The 26,737-nt window shown below is 48.8% G+C and overlaps 1 protein-coding gene across 3 annotated transcripts; it reads left to right on the top strand.

Annotated features, from left to right (window-relative positions):
- On the top strand, nt 1-26,553 carry LOC116956986 (E3 ubiquitin/ISG15 ligase TRIM25-like). 3 transcript variants are annotated; one of them, XM_076054914.1, is made up of 7 exons: nt 4-698; nt 2,646-9,103; nt 9,436-9,531; nt 11,837-12,070; nt 12,731-12,753; nt 15,175-15,278; nt 24,683-26,553. In XM_076054914.1, the coding sequence occupies exons 2-7, from the start codon at nt 8,546-8,548 to the stop codon at nt 25,231-25,233; spliced, it is 1,566 nt and encodes a 521-aa protein (XP_075911029.1). In that variant the 5' UTR covers nt 4-698; nt 2,646-8,545; the 3' UTR covers nt 25,234-26,553. The 3 variants fall into 3 exon arrangements, with proteins under 3 accessions (XP_075911030.1, XP_075911029.1, XP_032834794.2); XM_032978903.2 differs by lacking the exon at nt 24,683-26,553 and adding an exon at nt 16,466-16,611 and having other exon boundaries at nt 5-698; XM_076054915.1 differs by lacking the exon at nt 11,837-12,070 and having other exon boundaries at nt 1-698.
- Nucleotides 26,554-26,737: the final 184 nt, after the last annotated feature.

The raw sequence follows: 26,737 nt of genomic DNA, 5'->3' as shown, positions 1-26,737 counted from the left end.
ACTTCCACCATTGCTCAGTCGCTTCAGGTCACGCAGCAGGCAGCAAGAAGCAAGCAGCACGCAGCAAGAAGCAAGAAGCAAGCAGCAAGCAGCAAGCAGCAAGAAGCAAGAAGCAAGCAGCAAGCAGCAAGAAGCAAGCAGCAAGAAGCAGGCAGCAAGCAGCAAGAAGCAGGCAACAGTCATCAAGAAGCAGGCAGCAAGAAGCAAGCAGCAGGCAGCAAGAAGCAGGCAGCAAGAAGCCAGCAAAGCAGCAGTCATCAAGAAGCAAGCAGGCAGCAAGAAGCAGGCAGCAGCAGGCAGCAAGAAGCAAGCAGCAAGCAGTCATCAAGAAGCAAGCAGCAGGCAGCAGCAGCAGGCAGCAGCAGCAAGCAGCAGCAGCAGGCATCAAGAAGCAGGCAGCAGCAGGCAGCAGCAGCAGCAGGCAGCAGGCGTTGGTTCCGTGTGAACGCTTCCGAAGGCGGCGCAGGCGATCGGGACATCAATTCGGTGAACTTTGAACGTTGCAGCAAAAATCGTTGAAATCATTTAAATTAATGAAAAAAAGTTTTGGCGGCGGCGGCGTTGTTCCGCCGGTGCTCGGGGTGCCCGGGGTGCCCGGGGCCTGCCGCCCTGGTCGGACAGGGGATTCTAGGCGAGCGCGGAGGGCCCGAGAACCCGTCGGGGGCCTACAGGAGGCGGGGTGAAAAAAAGTTTGAAAAGTTACATTAATCACACACACATATAGTCACATATAATAATCACAGACACACATTTCACGTACATAATAATCACACGCATAATTACATACATTACAACAACCGCCATTCGCCACTAAGTGGCCGTGACGTCACCACGACGCTTGTGCCAGGCTATGTGCACCCTGAGGCCACGTGGAGTGTCGAACGCCCGCTGGCAGGAGGTCACGGGGCAGACCCAGATGCCACGGGTCGACTGACTGAGATGACTGGCTGATGCACCACCTGTGCCCCCTACTGTGCCAACCTGCTGTGCTTTAGCCACCCGGCGCTCCGCTTGTTGTTCTGAGCGTCGTTCCTCCGCCCTCCGTTGTTGTTGGAGGGCGACTACCTCCAACTGCCCAGAAGTCCACTCAGCTCCACGTCCTCCTGTACCACATCACTCCATCTCTTCTCTAGCCCGTGCCGCGCCCGCTTAGCCCCCTCGATCCGGCCGAACAAAAGCTGTTTCAGCATGCGGTGGCTGGGCATGCAGGCTACATGACCCAGCCTTCGCAGCCTTCCCCGCCGGAGGAGCTCACTGATGGGACCCTGCCCAGATCTTTCAAGGATTTTTGAGCTCCTCACACAATCCAGTCTGGTTAAACCCAGGATGGATCGTAGGCAGGCCAGCCTAAATGTTTCTAACCGGCAAAGATGTTCCATTAGGGGGGTCCACGTTTCGCAAGCGTAGAGAAGGGAGGGAATGACCGTGGCCGAGAAGACCTGAAGCTTAGTGCGGAGCGACAGACCAGGTAGCTTCCACACAGCGTTACGCAACCGATGAAAAGATATTGCCGCTCAACTGATTCGGAGTGAGACTTCTGCTGTTAAACTGGAGCCAGTCATAAGCGCACTGCCCAGGTATGGGAAACTCTCCACTCTCTCCACAACTGCCCCATCACCGATTGGGAGTTGTGGGGATGGAGTGTCCGATGGTACAAAATACCCAGGCAGGTGCTTAGTTTTGGTGGGGCTGATGGTAAGGCCCCACCTCTTAGTGGTACGCTCCAGTCTCAGCAGCAGCGTCTCCAACTCGTCCTCTGAATGAGCAGCTATTACTAAATCATCAGCATACATAACGTGGTTGAGCAATAGGGAGCCATCCCTTGACCGCACCCGGGCATCGATCAGCCTCCCATTATATCTGTACCATATGGAGATTCCCCCGGTACAGCTATTGAAGGCTTCACGAAATACGTGGTCAAAATAGATGTTAAATAATGTGGGAGCCAGAGGACATTCCTGTCGCACCCCAAGGTGTACAGGGAATGGCTCTGACTCCCGGCCACGTAGTTTTACCCGGGCCTGCTCACCATCATGAAGGTCCTTAATGATCGTGAGCAGAGGGTCAGGTACTCCAAAAGCACGAAGAAAAAACACGAGCCCAGGCCTACTGATGGTATCATAGGCCTTGACCAGGTCAATAAAACAATCACACACATAATCACATACATAATAATCACACACACATAATTACATACATAATCACACACACAAAATTACATACGCAATAATCAAACACATAATCACAAAAGCATAATCACACGCACACATACCCCTAGACAACGAGAGAGCCAATAATAATCGAACCTACTTAATAAGCACACACAATCACATAATAACTGAACACACACATAATCACTCACATAATCACAGACATAATCACTCACATAATCACATACACTTAATTAACTCAATTACAAACACATAACTCACACACAATCACATACACAATCACATACACAATCACATACACGTCCAATAATAATTTTGAACACACACACGAATTACACTTAACACACATTTCCAGTTCAGAACACTTAATTACACACGTTAACATATTTTACGTAATTATTATTTTATTATTATTTTTAAAATCATTTTCATTTTCACATTTAATTCATCATTTCGTCACAATATATACAACAGACGGATGATCTCACATGAGGAGCGTGAGTAGCAGCATGGAGAGTTCGACTCCTGCCACCTCGACAACGGCGACAGCGACGTCTGAGGCCGTTTGACCGGGGAAGTACCGAGACTTGCGTCGTTTACAGAGGACTATGGAGTGAAGATCTTTCGCTGAAGCAGTGGGGCGAAGGGCTAAGCACCCATACATGTGAGTAGGTAGATGGATGATGATGATGAAGTGGATGAAAATAATAATAATAACCATGCTGAAAAAGTTACAACCAACACCCACTCATCTGCACCCAACACCCTCCCACCGGCTAATCTGCCACTCCCTCACCCACGACCCACCCAGCCATCTACAGAGACCTCCCCCCCCCCTCACATCTCTCCACCAGCCCACACTCATCTCATACCTGCACAGGTGCCCACCCAATTACCCGCCCATCCATTCACACAGCCACCCAACTGATCACTCATCCGAAAGAACCAAAGAGTATGGATCACTCACCCACCAAATAACCCGGCCATCCATTCACACACCAACCCAACTGATCACTCACCCACCCAATTACCCGGTCCATCCATTCACAAACCCACCCACCTGATCACTCACCCACCAAATAACCCGGCCCACCCTCCAACTCGCCCATCTGCTCACCCGCCCACCGACTCACCCATCCAGCCGATCGCCAACCACCAGGACTAAAACCGCATCCCAAGAAAAAAATGATTTTACAAATGACCATCAGAGATCACGAGGCACAGATTGAACACATGAAGTTGATGTAGATTTGAAAATTCCAAATTTAGAATTCTAAAACACATGCTGAATAAATAAATAGTAATGACTGTGACGAGTATAATGTTTAGTGCTAGACCACGTGAATATAAATGTGTCGTTAAAGCCCCCACCACCTGACACAACCAATCAGTAAAGTTTGCCACTTAAATAAAAAGTGCCAACTAGTTACTACTTCAGCACACCGGTGGTGTATTGGAGAGTAAATCCACAACGATGACAATTCCGAGTATGATGTATTGCTGGAGATTACAACCAGCTACATCAGGCGATAGCCAGAATTGTCAAAAGGTAAATGCTGTGGGTTTACTCTCCAACAGACAACCGGTGTGCTATAGTAACTAATCGGAATGTTCTGTTTAAGTGACAAACCTTAATTCATTGGCTGTGTAAGGTAGTGGCGGGTTTAACGACACTTTTATATTTACGGGATCTAACCCAAAATGAAAAAAAATATTACAGCTAATATTTATCACGAAAGCCTACGTATAACTTTAAAACTTTAATAATAATTTACAACGTGCAGTTTACTCTGAAAAACCCCAGCCTCACCCTATCTGGTGTAACCAGTCTGTGGGAAAAACCATCAACTTTTCATGGTTACAATGGGGTTTTTGTATAAATATATCAATTGTGGATCTTACACCCTGACACTGTGTGAATGTAACGCCACGTCTACACAGGTGAGCAGGGCTGCCGCAGGGAACATTCCAGGGCGCGTCTCGTGGTGTTTATAATTTAACTGCAGGTGAAGTCAGTTCGTTTCCTTGTTCGTCGTGGCTGCTCTGTGATTTTTTTTCTACATCTTGCTGCGGTGGCTCTGAGATGTTAACTACCTCGCCTGGCACACAGGAGGTCGCGGGATCGATCCCGGCCCTGATGCCTGCTGTATAGTTGGAGTCTGCGTCTCTTTCTCATCATCCCGGTGTCTCGTAGATGTTAACTACCTCGCCTGGCACACAGGAGGTCGCGGGTTCGATCCTGGCCCTGATGCCTGCTGTATAGTTGGAGTCTGCGTCTCTCTCTCATCATCATCCCGGTGTCTCGTAGATGTTAATTACCTCGCCTGGTACACAGCAGGTCGTGGGTTCGATCCCGACCCTGACGCCTGCTGCTGTATATTTTGAGTTTGCGTGTCTCTCTCGCCGTGGTTCTGTGGATTTTTCTCCGCTCCCTCCGCTCTCCCCTCGAAATTTAGAATTCACATCACGCGTTCAGAGTTTTTGGATGAGAAAATGTCCACGGGAAAAGTCACTTCGCTGGGCTTCCATTTGTGGCCAGGTCATCTGTGGGAAAAAGAGCTACGTAGCTCAGTGGACCTTACTACCTTGTGAAATATTTTTGTTATTTTTTTATAGAATCTGCCAAACTCAGCGAGTCCAGGATTTAAAATGTCAACATTGACAAGAATAGGTGATAAATACTTTTTTTGTTTACGTGACGGTGATTTTAAACGTTGAGCAAGATTTTTTAAGGCATATTAGGAAAATGTACAGTGATAGTCATACCGATTTTGAGCTTAAACGAGGGACGATGTTTGTTTAGCCAGAGGCTGTTCGCTGTAGTAATGCGTGAGGCCACCCACCCAGGGACCCAGCCACTCAACCGCACGCCCTCCCAGCCACCCTTCCTCCCTCCATCACCGCCTGCTCGCCCACCCTTCACCCCATCCTCCTGTCCATCTGTTTCCCCTCTCATCAAATAACCACCCTACTCACTCACTCAACCTCCACGACCACCCACTCACTCGCTCGTACCTTCGATTAGCACGAGTGGCTACGCTCGCTGCGAAATAATTTCAATATACATACTCACCCACTCACCCACGCACCCACTCACCCAACCATTCACCCAACAACAACAACAACCGCCATTCGCCACTAAGTGGTGGTGACGTCATCACGACGCTTGTACCAGGCCACGTGCACCTTGAGGCCACGTGAAGTGTCGAACGCCCGCGGGCAGGAGGTCACGGGGCAGACCCAGGTGCCACGGGTCGACTGACTGAGATGACTGGCTGGTGCACCACCTGTGCCCCCTACTGTGCCAACCTGCTGTGCTTAAGCCACCCGGCATTCCGCTCGTTGTTATGAGCATCGCTCCTCCGCCCTCCGTTGTTGTTGAAGGGCGTCTGCCTCCAACTGCCCAATAGTGTCCTTCACGAGCCTCCTCCACAGAGGCCGATCTTGACACCACTGGTACCAGTAGTCGGCAAGTCCACTCAGCTCCATGTCCTGCTGTACCACATCACTCCATCTCTTCTCTAGCCCGTGCCGCGCCCGTTTAGCCCCCTCAATCTGGCCGAACAAAAGCTGTTTCGGCATGCGGTGGCTGGGCATGCGGGCTACATGACCCAGCCAACGCAGCCTTGCCTGCCGAAGGAGCTCACCGATGGGACCTTGCCCAGATCTTTCAAGGATGTGTGAGCTCCTCACACAATGCAGCCTGGTTAAACCCAGGATGGATCGTAGGCAGGCCAGCCTAAATGTTTCCAACCAGCGAAGATGCTCCATTAAGGGGGTCCACATTTCGCAAGCGTAGAGAAGGGAGGGAATGACCGTGGCCGAGAAGACCTGAAGCTTAGTGCGGCGCGACAGACCAGGTAGCTTCCACACAGCGTTACGCAACCGATGAAAGATATTGCCGCTCGACTGATTCGGAGTGAGACCTCTGCTATTAAACTGGAGCCGGTCATCAGCACACTGCCTAGGTACGGGAAACTCTCCACTCTCTCCACAACTGCCCCATCACCGATTGGGAGTTGTGGGAGTGGAGTGTCCGATGGTACAAAATACCCATGCAGGTGCTTCGTTTTGGTGGGGCTGATGGTAAGGCCCCATCTCTTAGTGGCACGCTCCAGTCTCAGCAGCAGCGTCTCCAACTCCTCCTCTGAATGAGCAACTATTACAAAAATTATCGGCATACATAACGTGGTTGAGCAATAGGGAGCCATCCCTTGACCGCACCCGGGCATCGATCAGCCTCCCATTATATCTGTACCAAATGGAGATTCCCCCGGTACAGCTATTGAAGGCTTCACGAACTACGTGGTCAAAATATATGTTAAATAATGTGGGGGCCAGAGGACATCCCTGTCGCACCCCAATGTGTACAGGGAATGGTTCTGACTCCCGGCCACGTAGTATTACCCGGGCCCGCTCACCATCTTGAAGGTCCTTAATGATCGTGAGCAGAGGGTCAGGGACTCCAAAAGCACGAAGAACAACCCAGAGACCAGGCCTACTGATGGTATCATAGGCCTTGACCAGGTCAATAAAGCAGAGATGTAGGTCTTGTTGGAATTCCCTACACCTCTGCTGTAGCAGACAGACAGAAAATATGGCATCTATGCAGGACCGCCATTTTCTGAAACCGCATTGGGGCTCCGCAAGCCTCTCCTCAGCATGCCTGGCAAGGCGATGTTAAATAATCCTTGCCAGGACCTTTCCCGGCATACTGAGGAGTGAGATGCCCCTGTAGTTGTTACAGTCTGTGCAGTCCTCCTTCTTAAAGAGGGGGACCACCAGGGCATCTTTCCAATCCTGCGGAACCTGTCCAGTGGTCCAGACTGTTGTTATGATGTTGTATAGGGCAGTTTGTGCACAAACGCCACCCTCCCTCAGCATTTCGCTTGGGAGATCATCTCTGCCCGCTGCCTTTCCTGGTCTCAGATTCCAGATCGCCTTTAGTAGTTCCTCAACAGATGGTACTGCAGCCAGCCACTCACAGGGGGTGACTTCTTCCAATATTTGAGGCACCGCAGCCTCAGCAGGGTCATCCTCACTTTGTGCCACGATGTTTTCCTGGCTGAGGGATTTTCCCTCTCCCAGGACCTCACAGAAATGCTCAGCAAATTTGCAAACCTGTTCTTGGGGGTCGAAGATTGGATCACCGTTTTTTCCCCCAATGATGGTAATAGGTGTGGCGTTGCAGGTTACTTTTTTGATGGAGTTAAATAGAGATTTGTGATCGCGGGCCACTGAGGCAGACTCCATCTCCACAGCAACCCGCGACCACCACCCATCCTTGCAGCGCCTCACGGCTCTCCGAACCTCCGAGCGACGGCTGCGGTAAGCCTCCTCATTCTCTGACGTGGGATTCTGTAACCGATTACAGTGGGCCTGTCGCTTTTTCTCAACCATCACCCCATCTTCCTGTCCATCTGTTTCCCCTCTCATCAAATAACCACCTCACTCACTGAACCTCCACCACCACCCACTCACTCGCTCGTACCTTCGATTAGCACGAGTGGCTACGTATGCTGCAAAATAATTTCATTATACATACTCACCCACTCACCCAACCACTCACCCACACACACACTCACCCACACACCCACTGACCCAACCACTCACTCACTCACACACTCACTCACACACCTCCGATTAGCACGGTTGACTACGTACGGTGTGAAAGAAATTAAACATACATAAAACCACCATCCACCCAGGATACAACTGTGTGGTAGGAATAAAAAAGACGAAAAAATATTTGACAGATGAACAGAGGGCGCATGAAGCCAGTCGTTAAAATATTAGTTGATGAAGGTGGAAGACGATTACAGACTGCGAACCTTGAAAAAATGCCTTGCAATTAAAAAATGGATAAAGACACAGAAGAAAAAAAAACATGTTCACATTTACATCAGAATGTTTGCACAAGGTTCGGTTCCATTGTGCAATGCACACAGCCTGACCCTAGCCGGTCAATCAGCTTGTGGGACAAACCGTTATCACTGTGTGCGTGGCTGCTGCTGCTGGGTTTTGTTTGTACAAATATTATATCACTTGAGACCAGTCAAAGCTATGTATGTATGTTGAACTTCTTCCACACCGTACGTAGCCAACCGTGCTAATCGGAGGTGCAGGGGAAGGATAACAAACTAAACAGAAAAATAAGTTTTAGCTAACAGTGCGTGACTGTAACGCTATGTCTACACAGGTGAGCGCGGCCGCCGCGTGGAACATTCCAGGGCGTGTCTCGACGTATTTATAACTTAACTACAGGTGAAGTCAAGTTCATTTCCTTGTTCGTTCCCGTTGTGTGAGCTGCTGCCGCTGCGATAGCTCCTTCGTGAGCCGCGGTGAGCGACTGAGTTTGAGTGAAGCCATAGGCCATGGCGAGCGCATCTCCCAGTGATTGTGTAGACAGTGAGCTGTGCTGCCCCATCTGCCTGTGCACGTTTGACTGCCCCTCCACGCTGAGCTGCGGACACTCGTTCTGCCTCCAGTGTCTGGACGGTGCCTGGGAGAGAGCGAGCAGCTTCAGCTGCCCGCAGTGCCGAGCGACCTTCCCTGAGCGGCCCCAGCTGAAGAGGAACGTGGCGCTAGCCAACCTGGTGGAGCAGCTCAGAGTTGGAGAGAGGATGGCTGCAGTTGTCTTCTGTGACGGCTGTGATGATGGGGAGACTCCTGCAGTGAAAACCTGCCTCAGGTGTGAGTCTTCCTTCTGTGAGTCCCACCTGAAGCCTCACCTGAAAAACCCCAAGTTGATGGACCACGTCTTGGTGGCTCCCATTGTCAGCCTGGAGGAGCGAAGATGCCAGCAGCATGGAGACCCCTACAGGTTCTTCTGCAAGCAGGACGAAAGCCTAATCTGCACGGTCTGCACAATCGCAGGGCACCATAGAGGGCATGATGTTAACACACTGGAGGATGTGCATGAGATACGGAAGGTGAGGCCCCCAGGGAGTGAGAACCACTCAGCAGTGAATGATACCACACACGAGCTGGTAAAAGCCATCACTGGGCATAACAACGTGCCATGTAAATAATCAGTGTTACTGGGATTAATAGAAACATTTCATAAAACAAACATCACCATGAGTTGATTCCCTCTCTGTGGTATCTTGCATTGTATACTTGTCAGTCAGTCTAGTCTGACTTCCTGACCACTCTTCTGGTGGGCATTTCAGGGCCACCACTGTGGAGTGGCTCCGTGTGGAGTGGGCATGAGAGGGGGTCACTCAGGGTGTGGAGTCTCCTCTGGTGACTTTGTCTCTTACAGAGTGGAGTCGGAGAGGAGACGCGAGCGGTGGAGAAGAAGAGGAGGGAGGCGGAGGCGTCTGTGGAACGGATGGAGGCCACTCGCAGGGACGTGCAGGTACCGCGTGTGGGCTCTGTGACCCTGTGACCTCCACCGTGTGGAGTCTATGACTCTCCCTATGAGGCCAACTCCGTAGAATGTTGTCATCTTTCGATTTAAAGCTTTCGTGACTGCAAGGATTAATCTTCTTTGGTTCTTTCGGTAAAGTCACGTAGAATGAGAATAAAATAATAAATTGATAAAAATAAAATAATAATATTCTCACGACGTTTCGGCGTTCGAGTGAGAGCTAAAACGTTGGTGCTGCAATGGCAAGGGCTTTTTCACCTATTCCAATGTTTGTTCTTTGGATAGTTAAAGGCAATTAGATGGACGCCTTAGCTTTCTTGGATTTGGCAATGGGATGAATGAATTAGCTCAGTACAGCGTAGATTTGCCAATCAGGACTTTGTGGATGAACAGGGCCCACTGTAGATTTCTTGTTGGATCCAGTAAAGTGAGATTGGATTTTTAATTAGATGTCACAATGGTGGGTCCTGTGTGGTCCACCCAGTGCAAATCGATGAGCATAACGATGAATCGGGTTTAGTCGGTTTAATGATTCATTAGGATCGGATCTATAAGCAGCATCACAGTAGTCAATGAGTGATTAAATGAGAGCTTCACCTATTTGCAGACATCATCAAATGGGAAAATAATGTTTGATTCTATCTAATCCAGAGATTTATTTGATATTTTACTGTTTGGCGGTGTATAGCAACACATCAGAGTAAAATGTTGGTTACCTGGAGAATAAATTGTGACCACAATATATTCAAAAGAACCCGGGTTTCTTACAGTAGAAAGTTGTATGCAACGTAGGTTAATTTTAACATATACTACCACACCTCCTCTTGATTGTCTAATCACAAATTATGATATCCTTAAATTTAATTAGGCTAGGATTTATATGTGAGGTAAACCATGTTTCAGACAAACAGAATGTGTCTGGCTAAATATTGAATTAAATTTAGAATTGTAAAAATGTACCTTTGTCAAAATTAAAGGCCGTAATAGTATTTTGAAATAAAGTGCTGTCCTAATTGGCGTTTGCTTACATGTAGAGAGGCATGTCTATGCATCAAATTGTAAATGTTGAGGACCAGTTTTAGGGCATTAAGTTGAAGTCCATCGAAGCCCTGTTGTAGATGCTGGGTCTGTGTCATCAGCAAAAACGTAAATGTCAAAGTGCAGATTGGAGATGCCTTCTTGTTGAAATAGAGAGAAAACAGAACAGGGCCAAGCACAGAGCTCTGAGGAACTCCTTTAGTATTCGGGGTCCTGTCAGTCCCCCATTTTGGACACAATTTTAAATCGGTGAGATAAGTCGTTGCGAATCCACTTGATTGCACAATCCGAAACATGTAGCAATTTTAGCCTTTGCAACATTACAGCGTGATCCACAGTGCCACGCATGCCCAATCAGCTTTTGTTTGACCAGATAGAGGGGGATAAACGGGCATAGCATGGGCTAGAAAAGAGACAGAGCTGATGTGGTGCATGAGGATGTGGGGCTGAGTGGACTTGCCGATGACCGGTACCAGCAATGTCAAGATTGGCCTCTGTGAAGGAGGATGCTCATGAAGGACGCTCCTGGGCAGTTGGAGGCAGTCGCCATCCAGCAAGAGTGGAGGGAAGAGGAGTGAAGCTCACAAAAACGAGCGAAGCACCGGGCAGCTAAAAGAACATTAAATCTCCCTGGTATTGGCCAAACTTCACAATGCTGAGAAGTTACTCAATACCACAAAGCAACAGCGTTGCCCTCTACTCTCAAAACTTGGCAGGACCTTGCAAAAAATAGTCTTGCAACCAAGTTGGCTATGTACAGTGTAAAATAACTTCAACATACATACAAAAGAGCTATTTCTGGGCAAACAAGCAGAATAATAAAAATAATTATCATGGCTCATGGAAAATGTTATCTTATATTTATAGAGTGCATTCTCTCATGGCGCTTTATAAACACAAACGGCAACAATAGAGTAAGTTAGACGGCAGGGCCAATAAATCCGTGACAGTAACAGAGGGCACATAGGGGTCACGAAAGAGCAGGTGAGGAGTGGGAAGGAGGGGAGGGGCGAGGGGAGAGGAAGGGAATGGGTGAACTTTGAGAGACGAACGAAAGGAAGTTAAGGAGGGGGACTGCTTCATCTAGAGGGGACACGTCGTTAGAATGTTATTATTTTATGTTTATTAATTTATAATTTCCCTTCTACGTGACTTTACCGAAAGAACCAAGAATATGAATCCCTGCAATCACGAAAGTTTTAAATCGAAATTTAGAGGGGAATGGTCAATCATTAGAATCTGCGTGTCTCGACAGGGATCTATGACTGGGGTGAAGGAGCGAATCAAAGCCGAGTTCACCCGCCTGAGAACGGCACTGAATGAGGACGAGAGGGTGGCTTTACATCGCGCGGAACTGAAGGAGAAGGAGCTGCTGTCCCAGATCGACAAGAACATCGCTCATTACAAGCACGAGATCAGCGAGCTGCAGGAAGCAGCCGTGCGCCTCCGCACTCTGCAGGAGGAGAGGGACTCACTCACGTTCCTGAAGGTAGACCACTCGCGAAGCCAGGGCGAGTGCCCCAGTTTGACAGAGCCCTCAGCAGTAGAGAGGCTTCTGGCCCTAGGGTTTAGATGCTCGGAACATGAGAACACAGCTTCAATAACAATAATAATTTCTCTTAACCACGATAGTGGCTTCATTTGAAATCCCGCTATCTATCTAAATTAATTATGTATCTTATCACATTTTCTGCAGAGAATTCCACATATTACCCTGAAGATAACATTCAGATAAAGTTCAATTCTAAATACCTAATGTTATGCAATTTAATCGACTATTTTATAAACAGTTGCTTTGTTGCTATCAGGTGTTTGATATCCACGCTCAAGCACTTTTAATATACAGACATGAATTGCCTCTTCAGAAATAGACATTGCTTATCATTTTGAGAGGTTGTTTCAAGCCACGGGAAATGAGCACTGCCCAAGGCTGAAGGGGACTCAAACCCTGGATAAAGGGTTGATATGCTCAGGTCTTGAGAAGATCGCTTCACTTATTAACCAAGGATACAAATTTGGCCTTCACGGGGTAATTAGCCAAGATGTGGGATTCATATTCCGGTTATGGGACTCGCAGAGAGAACTCGAGCGATGCCATGGGAGCGAATGGAGGCAGCATCACAGTGACGTATCTCTCTGTATCCCACAGGGGCACCTGGAGGAGACACGCAGGTACAGAACCTCAACCATCACAGACCAGCACCACGAGGCGGTGCAGTGTGGGAGCCTTTAGCTGTGTGTTTACTTGTACAGTGATTTTAATCACCGTTGTGATTGTAGTATACTTGGATAGTGATTTGAATCCCTGTTGCATACATTAAAGTTAACGTCAGGTGGTTCTGATGAATTACTTTAAACGATACTATCCTAGCTCGTTTCTTTAGAACTGCTTTGTGTTTAGTTTGTTGTAATTCCCCTCACCTTCGATTAGCATGGTTGGCTAAGTTTGGTGCGAAAGAAGCTAAATAGACACACATACATATGTGTGTGATGATGCTCTTTGTGATATGGACAATTTGCTGTGTGTGCTTGGTGCTGTTTGTGATTATCTGTATGTGGAACATCGGCTGTTTATATTGAGTGGGTGTTACAAACTGGATGCGTGTGGCCATGCAGTCTATTATAGAGTTTTTTGGCTTAGATCACGTAAATATATAAATGTGTCATTAAAACCCACTACCACCCGACACAGCCAACTACATGCTAATTTCTCAAATTAACATCACGCTAATCCCTCACATTAACATAGCCACTTCCGTGCCCTCGTCGTAGGAGGCCGCTCTCATATCTTACAATCACATGCTAATTTCTCACATTAACATAACTAGCCCCGGTCACTGCTTTATAACCCTTGAGCTACACCTATTTCAAACCTTTTAAAACAGTCTGCATCAGCAGCAGACCATGCTTTCCCACCTGATGATGGACGCTTATTTTGTGCCCAAAACGTCGTGATTGATTTTATTTTATACCTATGTGACTTTACCGAAAGAACCAAAGATTATAGTAAGGGTTGTCACGTAAACAGAACATGCCAATTCGTGACTAGTACAGCACACTGGTGTGTTGGAGAGCCGAGGCAAGCCACAACATTTACAATCTGAGGACGACGTTTCACCAGTAATTACAAATAGCTTCATCAAGCGACAGCCAGATTTGTGGAGAAATCTTACTGTTTTATTCCATATATAGAGGCGTAGATGTGTTGACCACGCAGCTGCGCTCTCGCACAATGTGTGGGTGGGGGGTGTGGTTACTAAGGCAACATACATTATGCATGTGCATTATGCGAGTCCTTTGAACTTGACCTTCCTGTCTATTGTGTTTATTAAAATAGCCCTATCAACGGTAATCCCTACTGAAGTACGCTGCCCTTTGTAGACATGCATTTAAATAATGTATTATTTGATCATTTGCTTGCACGCAGCACTAAGGCGGAAGCTATCCGAACAGTTAAAGAATTTTGATTTCTTTCAATTTCGATAGATTATCTAATTAGTCTTGGCCAGTAGTAGCTAGTCTTGCACAAAACTTCAAGATTATTAAACTGATTATTAAACTGATTGAGTTTCCTTGTTTGCACACGTGTTCTGCTACTGCTGACAGTTGTATTATGGATAATTTAATGTTTCTCTGATGTTCTTTTAGTCTCGTCCTGTTTGCCCAACATGACATTTACCACACGTGCAGTTAATCCTGTACACACCTTCTGTTGATAGCTTTGGTAATACATCTTTTGTACCAGATATTATTTTCTGTATTTTATGTACCGTGCCAAATCTGACGCGGATGTTTTGTTTTTCCAAACGTCTGTCTATTTTATCAGTTACTCCCGCAATGTACAGTATTTAAATCGTTTTAATTGCTTGCGCAGTTTCAGTGCTCTTATTTGATTTGGTTTTAGTGTTCAATGCCCTATTGATTTGTGCATCATTGTAACCGTTAATTTGCAGCGCTTCTTTAACATGTTCAATTTCACTTCTCAGACTATCACCATCTGACACTTTCTTAGCTCAATGAATGAGCGTCTTAATAAGAGCAGATTTCTGTGAGGGGTGATGGTGTGACTCTGCATTCAGATAGGCATCAGTATGCGTTTTCTTTCGGTAAACACTGTGTTATTTTACCATGCTAATGTTGCGTAAATAGAGGACTGCATATTGCACAAGGACTATTTATGGGGCATAGGCTGTGTGTGGGACACAAGTTCCATTTAATGATGCTGCATTTTAAACGTTGTCTGCATGTGGTGATGCTGTGTGTGTGTGTGGTGATGCTGTGTGTGTGTGTCTAGTGATGCTGTGTGTGTGATGATGCTCTGTGTGTGTATGATGATGCTGTGTGTCTGTGGTGATGCTGTGTGTTTGTGTGGTAATGATGTGAGTGTGGTGATGCTGTACGTGAGTGGTGATGCTGCGTGTGAGTGGTGATGCTGCGTGTGAGTGGTGATGCTGCGTTTGAGTGGTGATACTGTATTTGTGTGGTGATACTGTATTTGTGTGGTGATGCTATGTGTGTGGTGATGCTGTGTTTGTGGTGATGCTGTGTGTGTGTGTGGTGATGCTGATTGTTTTTTGCTAATCGTTGTCACAGAAGAAAGGTTCCTAAGAAGTCTCCGCCCCCAGCTCCTACTCCACTGGACACCCCCACGATCCGCTCCCTTGAGAGAGTCATGGGCAGACTGCTCCCTCTCGTCTGTGAGTTCATCACTCCTGCCCCAGTGTGGAGGGGAGACCTTGGCTATTGAAACAACTGATTCCAGATACTAGGGTCCTGGGTTCAATCCCCAGTTCTAACTGATGCCCAGTATAGTCAATGTACTCATGTGCTGTGAGTCTAGGCTGAGCTTAGTCTCCAATCGTTGCACAACAAACACAACCCTCCATTGCTAATAGCACTTCGTTCACTCTCATCCAAAAGCGAGGGCATCAATGTCAGTGTCATATCATGATGCATATGACTCAGTGTTAATTCCTGAGACTCACAGAAGCAGAATAAGTCTCGTTTTGGAATGTCAGGATTCATCATTCCTACTCCAGGCTGTTACATTTAGGCTCGAGCAACTTTTATAAGTCGTAGGGTTCAGTGTCCATATTCCAGGCTCAGGTGATAATTTTATCACTCTTCATATCATAAGATACGTTACAGTTACACAGGTAGTGAATTATCTAAATTTTAATGTATAGTGCACACACATGAGTGTAAATCGCTCTTACGGTGCTCTATTAATACTAAACGGGTATGTTAAACTTGTTTCCCACCGCACTTAGCCAACCGTGCTAATCGGAGGTGCGAGTGTATAATTATTGAGCAAGGATGTCATTGGCCAATGTACCAGATGAATCTATTAGTAGAGGAGGTTTCTCGGTCAAGGATGTCATCATCAGACGAGAGCCAGACTACATCACCGTTGTAATGCAAAAGGTGAATTGTTAATGCATGAGATGCATAGCCAGGCTAACTCAGCATTAGGATTCATCAATATTGCTTGAGGCTGCTATATTCCATCTAAGGCACCTCAAGGATTATTGGGATTGGGTGTTAATTCCCGAGGCTCACAGAGCCACACTGGGCTATCACTGTGGCTGACAATGTGTATCACTGTACATATGTTACAGTACAAAGACGACTCGGAGGCAGATCTTCTTAGGGGCTTACGCCAAGGGTTTATTAGGGGCTTATGCCAAGGGACTATTAGGGGCTTATGCCAGTTACGGGCTAAGGGCTGATATAATTCTCCCCAGGGATAGGGTACTGGGACTCCTAACACACTGACTTACCGGGCTCTTCCCACTGTGCCGGCCGAGGGCTATACCAAAATCGGCCGAATGGGTAAAGCAGCCACTCCTAACCCTCATGCAAGATTTCCCCTATTCCCCGTCAGCCCTACCCCTGGGTCCCAACTTCCACCCTTCACAGTACCCGCACGCCCCGTGAGCGTATGCGTGATGCCGGCCCGCTTCCCCGCGCAACGTCGGGCGTCGGAACCGGCGGTGTACTGGCAGCTGTCAAGTCCGTCGCCGGTACATCCGCCTGGTGAGGTGTCGCTGTTTGTTACTGGCGGGGGCTCTGCAGGCGCATACACAGGCAGGGCATCGCTCGCGCCATAACAACCCGTGCGGCCCGGGTTGTCGGACGCATCAATCGCCGGCCGCTCCTGAAGTGGGGATGAATCAGTGAGGCCAGGCAGTACAACCCGCTTGAGCCGAGACGGGTGCACAATCCAGTGGCGGCGGCCCAACTAAATACGGATGCACTACGGTCGGCGGACTTCTATGACCTCGACAGGGCCCTGCCAAGGGCGATGCAATTCAGGGGACGTGCCAACAGGTACTTGGGGGCCGACAGCCTGGTGCTTGTGCAAGCGCTCGTTAGCCCCCTGCTGGCTGGCCGAATTATTTAGGCCGTCTGCTCTGCCTCTCGCAGCCGGTCGAGCACGACTTTCATTGGGGCAGGCACTGGCGAGCCTTTTTTAAAGGCCCCAGGTCCAGCTGGACGTGCATCGGGGGCTCCGGGTCCCTGCCATACATTAAATAAAAAGGGGAGAACCCTGTCGAGGCATGCGGTGCCAACCTATATGTGGCCAGAACCCCCGGAATGAACAGGTCCCAGTCCGATTGGGACGTACTTACGTGGTGGCACAGCATGGATGTGAAGGTGCGGTTCAAGCGCTCTACCATCCCGTTGGACTGGGGATGGTAGGGCGAGGTGCAGATTTTCTTTGTGCCAAGGAGGTCACAGACTCCTTGAGCAACCGAGAAGGAAAGTTCCACCCCTGATCAGTCAAGAGCTGTTCCTGCGCACCCTTGTCAACAACATACCCCTGTACGAATGACTCAGTGATGGACGGGCCGACTGGTCCATCAGAAGCCACACCATAGGCCAACGTGAGGTACTCAACTCACACCAAGAGGTACTTGTGGCCCCGTTGGGATATTGGGAATGGCCCCAGAATGTCGAGTGCTATGAGCTCATTGACACGAGAAACCCAGATGGACTGCAGCGGGGCCCGATCCTGGCCAACTGGGGCCTTCCTCCGCGCACAGTCGTGGCAACCCTTCAAAATCAGTGCCACGTCATCCTCCACACACAGCCAATAGTTGACCCGTTTAAGGGTCAACAAGGTTTCATTGTGGCCCAGGTGCATAAGTTTCTTCTGAATGGCTCGGGTCAATTTACCTCACAGGCCAATGGGCACAACCACACAATAACTTTCCAACTGGGCATCCCAATGCATGAGGAAGCCATCATGCACGGCGATCACCGGGGCAGCCGACGGAGTTGAGCTCCGGGCATTTGGCCCAACACGGTATCGTAGCCTCAGCAGAGGAATCCTCCATCTGCAACTTAGACCATACCTCTCAGGGGAGTCCCAGGCCGAAATCAACAGGCAACGCCACACCTGGAGGGGGGGCCGTTTCGGCCGAGGCAACCAACTGGGCCGCGGTGTCCACTGGGGCCTTGCCGCGGCTAGAACCCAGGGCACAAGCGCACCCACCGTCCGTAGGCAGCCTGGAAAGGCCATCCGCATTACCATGCTGAGTCCCCTTCCGGTGGATGACATCGAAGGGGTACTGTTGTATATGTAGGTTATGAAAATTTGATGAAAATAACGAAAATTAAATGAAATTCGAAATTTGCATAATTTATCCGAAATTATGTTAATTAGTGTAATTATGTTAATTCGAGAGATAATCGTATTAATTCATGCGAGTGGGTGTGGTTATGATAATGCACGTCGTTATGATGATTAGGGTCCAGCCTCAGTGACGAGGGTTGGTTATTAATTGGAATAACGCAATTAGCCGTATGCAGTTGATTAGGTGTTGTGAGCGTGAATGAGAGTCAACGCGACTTCGTTGTTTAACTCCATATTATCAATGAGGATACAATTATCTTCGATTTAACGTTATTGATTATGTGATGGGTTATGTGTTCTTAGTGTGCTTATTATAGGTCCCCAGAGTTCAGATCTCAATCGCAGATCAATTATTATGCAGAATCACGGAAAGAATCACACGCAACCTTCTGCTTTAATACATTTTATTTCCTAGCTAAACTTACATTTTGGATAATATGAGAACTCTCAATCTCGGAATTTTAACACAGCATTAACACGGTAACCATCACGATTGCATTGTTTCACCTCGATAACGGCACCTGTGGTTAATTCCCGACGCGTAACGCAATCAATCGGTGGTTGAGAGAAAGATTAAACATGCATACTATTCTATCTAACCCTTAACTCTATCATATGTAAATTCGTATACTTGAATTGTTACCAACACGGCACTCAGTCATTGATCATCCGTGACCCTTAATACAAATTCTTGTCACATTAACCAGTAGGACGATTGATTATTATGCAACTCAATGACATATGAAAAAGACACTCAAACCATTATTATTCCTAAAGGCACAAATATGCGTTCATGGATTCCTTATGTTAATTCATGGATGCATAAACAAGAATATGCCATTAAAGAAAAAAAACCGAACGACTCAAATACTCCCAAGTGACTGTAACCACGTAACTTGATGGCAATGTTTTCTGTTATCAGCTAATATTTGACGCACTTAGGAATCTTCTTGTATGTGTTAATGTGTGAGCGTTGTTGATTTCATTGCGTTAAGCAAACGCCTAGGTTGGCATTCCTTTTCAAAAACGTGTTTGCTCACTGTGGGGCGGTGGGGGGTGTGAGGGGGAGATTGTGGGGGAGGGGTGGGGCATACAAACAGGCTGCGACAGTTTCTGTCCACTGCTGGCTGGAAGAGTCAGCGCGACGCTCGCCGTCGTCGCGCGATGATGGGTGTTGAGTGCGGGCCCGCTGCCCTCTCCTCGTGCTGCCCAAACGCTCTCAGCACTGGTGACGCGAAGTGGCGCGCTGTAGCGCGCGCTGCCTCTCCTTGAAGATGCGCGAACGCGCCCGTGCTGGTTCACGGACAGCAGTTCTCTCCACTGCTGGATGACTCAAGTCGCACGCGCTTGGTCGCTGGTTTGCTGAAGTTGTTGGCGGCTGGCAAAGCTTTTCCGCTGCTGGATGGCTGCTGCACGCTCTTTCTGTTGAGATGCCCGAGCGCTCTCAGCTGATTCGTTGACAGCCGGCTTCACTGCTGGATGACTCAAGTCGGCACACGCTTGGCTGCTTGTTGCAGAAGCTCTTGTTTGGTGCCTCGGTCGCGCTACAGCTGGACTCGATGTAGAAATAAGGGTCTTTAAGCGATACTTTGCCTTTCAGCTCAGAAATCACTTTCGTTGATACATCGCGACTCAGTGATCCTCGCTACTCAGCGAGGCTCACGCTCCTTGGAGCCAGCCGCTCGCTGTGACTGCTCGTGTCCTGTCGACTTCTCGAACCGCTGATCTGTCTTGACTGAACTTTTGAAAGATGCTCAGCCGTTATATTCAAAGACATTCTCCGCTCTGCGCAGTGAAGGGGGGGGGGGCGTGGTCTGTGTGTGTGTGCGTTCGTGTGTGTGTTCGTGTGTGTATGTTTGTTAAGCCATGTGTTATACAACCCCGGGGGGAGGAGGGGGCGACCCTCTTCGTAATAACAGCCATCCCTCACTAGGGTGTTAAATTCTATTCGTGCTGCGGGGAGAGACAAAGACGGCCGGGAGGCTCTTCCTCTCTCTCTCTCTACCTTTGAGTTAACTTCCCCTCCCCTCTTGGTGACCCTGGAGGCTGTGTCCATCAAACCGGTTTGTTTGTGAAATCATCCCCTGGCCATCTGGTGATTCGCAAATAAGGTAACCTCTCTTTGGCCCGGGAGTGTATTCATTATTTATATATTTTATGGCCTTTTGACGATTTCCATCTGTGTTTGCTGCGCTGGGTTTGTGTTTTTCATTCATTATTTCGGGTCATTAAAAAAATATGCAAATATTATTATTTATATTAATTTTGGAAAAAGGTTGATATCCAACAGTACTCTAGGAGCACCTCGAGTCAGCGGGACAGCTCACCCGAGGGCTGGTCAATCCTCAGGGAATATTGCAGGGCCACATGGTCGGTCCGGATGGTAAACCACCTACCATACAAATAGGGCCTGTACAGCTGTGGCCAGCAGCTCCCTCCGAGTCACAGTACCGCTGTTCAGTGGGAGACAAAACACGGCTGCAATAGGCAATAACCCTCTCAACCCCTTCGACCACCTGAGCCAGGACAGCCCCAATGCCCATGTCACTGGCATCGGTGTTGAGGAGGAATGGTTTGGAGAGGTCCGGATACCCCAGGGGCGGCGCATCCGCCAAGGCCGTGCGAAGCGCCACAAAAGCGGCTTCCTCCTCTATCCCCCAGCAAAACTTTTGACCTTTGGCGGAGAGTGCGTGCAGTGGTTTCGCAATTGTCGCAAAATCGCGGACGAACCGATGATAGTGCGATGCGAAGCCAACGAAGCTACACACCTCAGCGACAGATGTAGGAGTCGGCCATGTCCGGACACAAGCTGTCTTTTCCGGATCCATGGCAACACCTGACGCACTCACAATGTGTCCCAAATACTTCACCGATGGTTGCAATAAATTACATTTCTGTGGTTTGAACTTCAAGCCTGCGGCCCGCACTTTGAGGAACACTGCCTCAAGGCATTGCAAGTGCTCATCAAACGTATGGCCGAAAACAATAACATCGTCCAAGTAGATTAAACAAGATTCCCACTGCAGCCCCGCCAAGACCATCTCCATGAGATGCTGGAAGGTGGCCGGGGCCGAATGGAGACCCATAGCAAGCCGATTTAATTGGAACAGCCCCTGGGGTGTGCGGAACGCTGTCTTGGGTCTAGAGACCTTGTCCAGTGGCAACTGCAGAAGCCTGAGAGCAAATCTGGGGTCGAAAAGAACCGTGCACCCAAGAGAGCGTCCAGGGAATCATCATGCGAGGCAATGGATATGCATCAGCCACCGAGATCTTGTTTAATTTACGGAAGTCGACACAGAAACGGAGACTCCCGTCCCGTTTCTTGACTAGCGCAAAGGGGGCACCCCAAGGGCTAGTGCAGTGGTTCTTAACCTGGGTTCGATCGAACCCCAGGGGTTCGGTGAGTCGATCTCAGGGGTTCGGCAGAGCCCCCGCCACGGAGGTCCGGACACACTTGAATTATTGTGTAAATTTGTGATGACACACACGGCCCGCTTGGCCATCACTGGCTGCAGATGATCATGCTACACTGCTTGGCCAATCAGCGCTGCGGGGAATTTAGTGCGTACTCAGTAGTCAACGTGTGACTGTTGTTGTCGTACGTCGTGTGATTTCTTTAATATTTTATCCATACTAACTATGTCGGGCAAAAGAAGAAAGTGGTCGGACGAATATGTACAACATGGATTCTCATGTATCACGGAACGTGATGGGAGTGAGCGTCCTATCTGCATGATTTGCAACGCCAAGTTGAGCAACTCTAGTCTTGCACCGGCAAAACTAAAGGAACACTTCTTGAAGCTGCATGGAGACGGGGAATACAAGAACACAACACTTGCTGAATTCAGGGTGAAGAGAGCCAGATTCGATGAAAGGGCCACTCTGCCTGCTCTTGGATTTGTACCTGTTAACAAACCGATCCTGACAGCATCGTACGAAGTTGCTTACCTGATCGCAAAGCAGGGCAAGCCACACACCATTGGTGAAACACTTGTGAAACCAGCTGCATTAAAGATGGCGAATCTGATACTCGGAACAGCGGCCGAAGGTAAATTATCCCAAATTCCCCTTTCAAATGACACCGTCAGTGACAGAATAGAAGACATGAGTAAAGACATCTTGGCTCAAGTAGTCGCGGATCTGATTTCAAGCCCGGCAAAATTCAGCCTTCAACTCGACGAAACCACAGACGTTTCTGATCTAAGCCAGCTTGCTGTTTTTGTACGCTATGTGAAAGACGACATGATAAAAGAAGAGTTTTTATTTTGTAAGCCTCTTACAACAACGAAGGCAGCCGATGTGAAGAAGCTTGTGGATGACTTCTTCAGAGACAACAATCTTTCATGGGATATGGTTTCTGCAGTTTGTACGGACGGAGCTCCAGTCATGCTGGGAAGAAAGTCTGGTTTTGGTGCGCTAGTAAAGGCCGATGCACCACACATCATTGTGACGCATTGTATTCTGCACAGGCATGCGTTGGCAACAAAAACCTTACCTCCAAAAATGGCAGAAGTATTAAAAACTGTGGTGGAATGTGTGAACTATGTGCGAAAAAGTGCTCTGAGGCACCGCATGTTCAGTGAGCTGTGTAAAGAAATGGGCTCTGAATTTGAGGTACTTCTGCTCCATTCTAATATTCGGTGGTTATCCCGGGGACAGGTGCTGAATCGTGTTTTTGCCATGCGTGTGGAATTAGCCCTGTTTTTGCAAGAGCACCAACACTGCCATGCGGATTGCTTCAAAAATCCTGAGTTCATTCTCATTTTAGCGTACATGGCTGATATATTCGCAGCTCTCAATCATCTCAATCAGCAGATGCAGGGTGGTGGAGTCAATATCATGGAAGCGGAAGAACACCTGAAGGCTTTTAAAAAAAAGCTACCGTTATGGAAACGACGAACAGAGAACAATAACTTCGCAAACTTCCCGCTTCTGGACGACTGTGCAAGTAAGATCGAAGATGTGTCTGGAATCGGAGATATTTCTGTATCCACGGAACTGAAGCAAACAATTGCCACGCACTTAGATGAGCTTGCAAAGTCTCTCGACGGATATTTCCCTACAAGAGAGTCATATCCAGCATGGGTGAGACAGCCGTTCACGTTTGCTGTTGAAACAGCAGATGTCAATGATGAATTCCTCGACGAAATCATTGAAATTCAGCAGAGCCAGGTTCAACAGCAACTCTTCAGAACAACAACGCTCTCAACGTTTTGGTGTCGACAAATGAACAAGTATCCAGTTATTGCTAAGAAAGCCCTGGATTTTTTTATACCATTTGTTACAACATATCTTTGTGAGCAATCCTTTTCGAGGATGCTGGACATAAAAACGAAGAAAAGGAACAGACTTTGCTGTGAAAATGACATGAGAGTGGCACTTGCCAAGGTGAAGCCACGCATATCTGAACTGATCTCTCAAAGGCAACAGCAGAAGTCACATTGATTTCCAGGTATGTAATTTGTTGTGAGTTTATGCATTGTGTTGGTTTTATTCTTTGAACAAGGTAATGTTCATGCACGGCTCATTTTGTGTACCAGTAAAAAACATATCTACGTCTTGAATCTGAAAAAAATCACATTTTATTTTTCACTAAAGAGGGGTTCGGTGAATGCGCATATGAAACTGGTGGGGTTCGGTACCTCCAACAAGGTTAAGAACCACTGGGCTAGTGGATGGGGAGAAAATGTCCGCTGCCAACATCTCGTCACCTGCGGAGCGGACATGATCCTTTTCCGCCAGGCTAAAGTGGTACGAATTTAGCCGAATAGGGGTCGAGTTGCCCGTATCTATGTGATGTTCCAGGAGAGAGGGGCGACCGAGATCGAATTTACTCTGGCTAAACACATCGGTGAACCTCACGATGAGTTCGCGGAGCCACTTGTGCTCCTCGGAAGATAACAAGACATTCTCGTTACACAACACATTGATCCACGATGCGTCGGTCCTCCCCTTGTGCAACACGCCAGCCACAACCTCTCCAGCCGGCCTAGCGTCGTCGGGAGGGGGGCCCGGGGTAGCAAGCGCTAAAACGGCACCGACTGGAATGACGATCGGCGAGGGCTCCGAATTTAGGACCTGTAAAAAGGGGTCCTGGCCCGCCGACATGACCATCAAGGCGCCTACCTACTCTTCAGACCCCGAAAAGTAATTGGAGGGAGACAGGATACCGCTGTACTGTACGTCTGTGCTAACACCTGATGCGCCGCCTGACTTCGCCAACGCGCGGTGACCGGCGTGGTGAAGTATGGTCAAATATCCACCGCGACCCGCACGGTGTAGGGAGGCAGTGGATTGACAAAGTACCCGTTAGATGTCATCACACCGCTAGCTACGCATTACAACGTTGTATAACGATGCTCATTATTAATTGCTCTATTGTACTGTACGTGCGTGTGAGTGCACAAGTGCTATTATAGTGGTGCTGTTGTTACACGGCTACTGTGATTATCGTTACTGCAGACGGACGCTCACCGACTGTGGACCCAAACTCGGCCCACAACAAACTCCAGATTTCCTCAGACCTCAGGACGGTGACGCGAATTGCTGTCTCCCTGGGTCGCCCCGATCACCCACACCGCTTTGATGCCTGGCCACAAGTCCTGTGCTCAGAGAGCTTCTCGTCGGGTCAGCACTACTGGGAGGTGGACGTGGGGGGTGCGGCGGGGGGCTGTGAGGTTGGAGTCGCGTATGGGACGATCGCACGGAAAGGGGGTGGTAAAGAGTGTGAGCTGGGAAGGAACGACTCATCCTGGGTTTTATATAAAAATAATGACAGCTGCTCAGTGCGTTATGGTGGTGTAGCGACCTCAGTGCCGGTGAGTGATCCTCCCTGGAGAGTTGGGTGTCACCTGCACTGGGAGGCGGGGCTGCTGTCGTTTTACCGCGCTGACTCCATGGAGCTGCTGCACTCCTTTCACCACTCGTTTAGTCAACCGCTCTACCCCGCACTGAGTGTGTATGGTGTTGATGGTAACTCAGTGAGGATTCTGGATCTGAGTCGTGCGTCCTGAGAGCAAGGAGTGTGAGCAGCGCAGAGAAACGGGCACAACGCACACTCACGCACACAAAGACAGATCCCCCGTGTAGCCGTTACAGACTGTAGGGGCAAGGGCTGATACAGAGCAGCTATGAAGGCCGGCACGGCACTCGAGCGGGTGGGTGGCCAGCAACCCGCCCGGCCGCCTTTGTCACCTCAGGGATGATGCTTACACACCGTACCAGTAACTCATTTGAGGCTGAGTCGACCTAGGGGAGGCCCATGACCGGTTCACCAACACCAGTGACGATTATCGGAATCTGTCCAGGCTCTCCCCTAGGCCGATTGAGCCTCAAATGAGTGCCTGTTTGATGTGCAAACATCGCCACTGGGGAGACAAAGGCGGGTCGGGCGTGGTGCTGGTTACTGACACCCTCGTGTGCCACAGTGCCGGCCTTCATAGGTGCTACTAGCAAACAGCACTTGCCCCTACAGTCTGTTAAGGCTACACGGGGGATAATTTTCTTTGGGTTAGTGGGTTGGTCTGTATGCCTTTGTCTGTGTGTGTGTCTTTGTTACTTTGTCTGTGTGTGTGTGTCTTTGTATTTCTGTTTTGGTGCTGGCCAACCATCCCCTCGTGTGCGAGAGTGCCAGCCTTCACAGGCGCTGCTACTTGCTATGAACAGCCCTTTCCCCAACAGTCTGTTAAGACTACATAGACACAATAGATAAAGACAAAGATCCTTCGTATAGCCTGAACAGACTGTTGGGGCAAGTGCTGTTAGCGAGCACCTATGAAGGCCGGAATGGTACATGAGGGGGTGGGTGGCCAGCACCACGCCCGACAGCCTTTGTCTCCCCATTGGCGATATTTTCTCATCGCACCAGGTACTAATTTGAGGCTGAGTCGACCTAGGGAAGGCCCAGTACGGGTTTACTAAAACCATTGATAGCGAATATCTGAATCTGTCTTGGTTCTCCCGTAGGTCGACTTAGCCTCAAATGAGTACCTGGTGCGATGATAAAATATCGCCCCTGAGAATACAAAGGCGGGTCTCTGCCAGGCGGGTCTCTGCCAGGCTGGCCTACTCACTAACAGCACTTGACCCAACAGTCTGTTAAAGCTACACAGGAGATTTTTGTCTTTAGTGTATAGAGGGTCATGTGCGTAGTGTGGGGTGGAGCGGTGGTGCAGTGGTTAGCGCACTGGTAGGGGAGGGCGGGGAATTCTCTCCACGCTCTCGGCGTTGAGCGGAGTTCCACCGTGGGCGTGCTGGGAACACGCGTCACGTGACGCTACGGGGTGACGCGCGCCATCCCCCTCGCGGTCACTCGCTCGTTGGGAGATAAACCAGGGGTGGGCATGGGGTGGGAATGGGATGGCATCACTAGGGGGGAGGGGCTACTCGTGGCGTGTGCAGAGCGTCGCTGAGATGAAGCATTTTTGTTCTAACCAGGGGTCGAGGGACTCCTCCACCCACACAAAGTTGATTTATTTTGCAGGGCTTAGAGAGAGAGAATCCATTTTAAAATCTAGT

This window comes from Petromyzon marinus, chromosome 68, assembly GCF_048934315.1.
Source record: "Petromyzon marinus isolate PM22_M1 ecotype Great Lakes invasive population chromosome 68, UKy_Petmar_22M1.pri1.0, whole genome shotgun sequence".
Taxonomy (NCBI): domain Eukaryota; kingdom Metazoa; phylum Chordata; class Hyperoartia; order Petromyzontiformes; family Petromyzontidae; genus Petromyzon; species Petromyzon marinus.
Note: the sequence above shows the minus strand (reverse complement) of the source record. Positions and strands in the feature narration are given on the sequence as shown.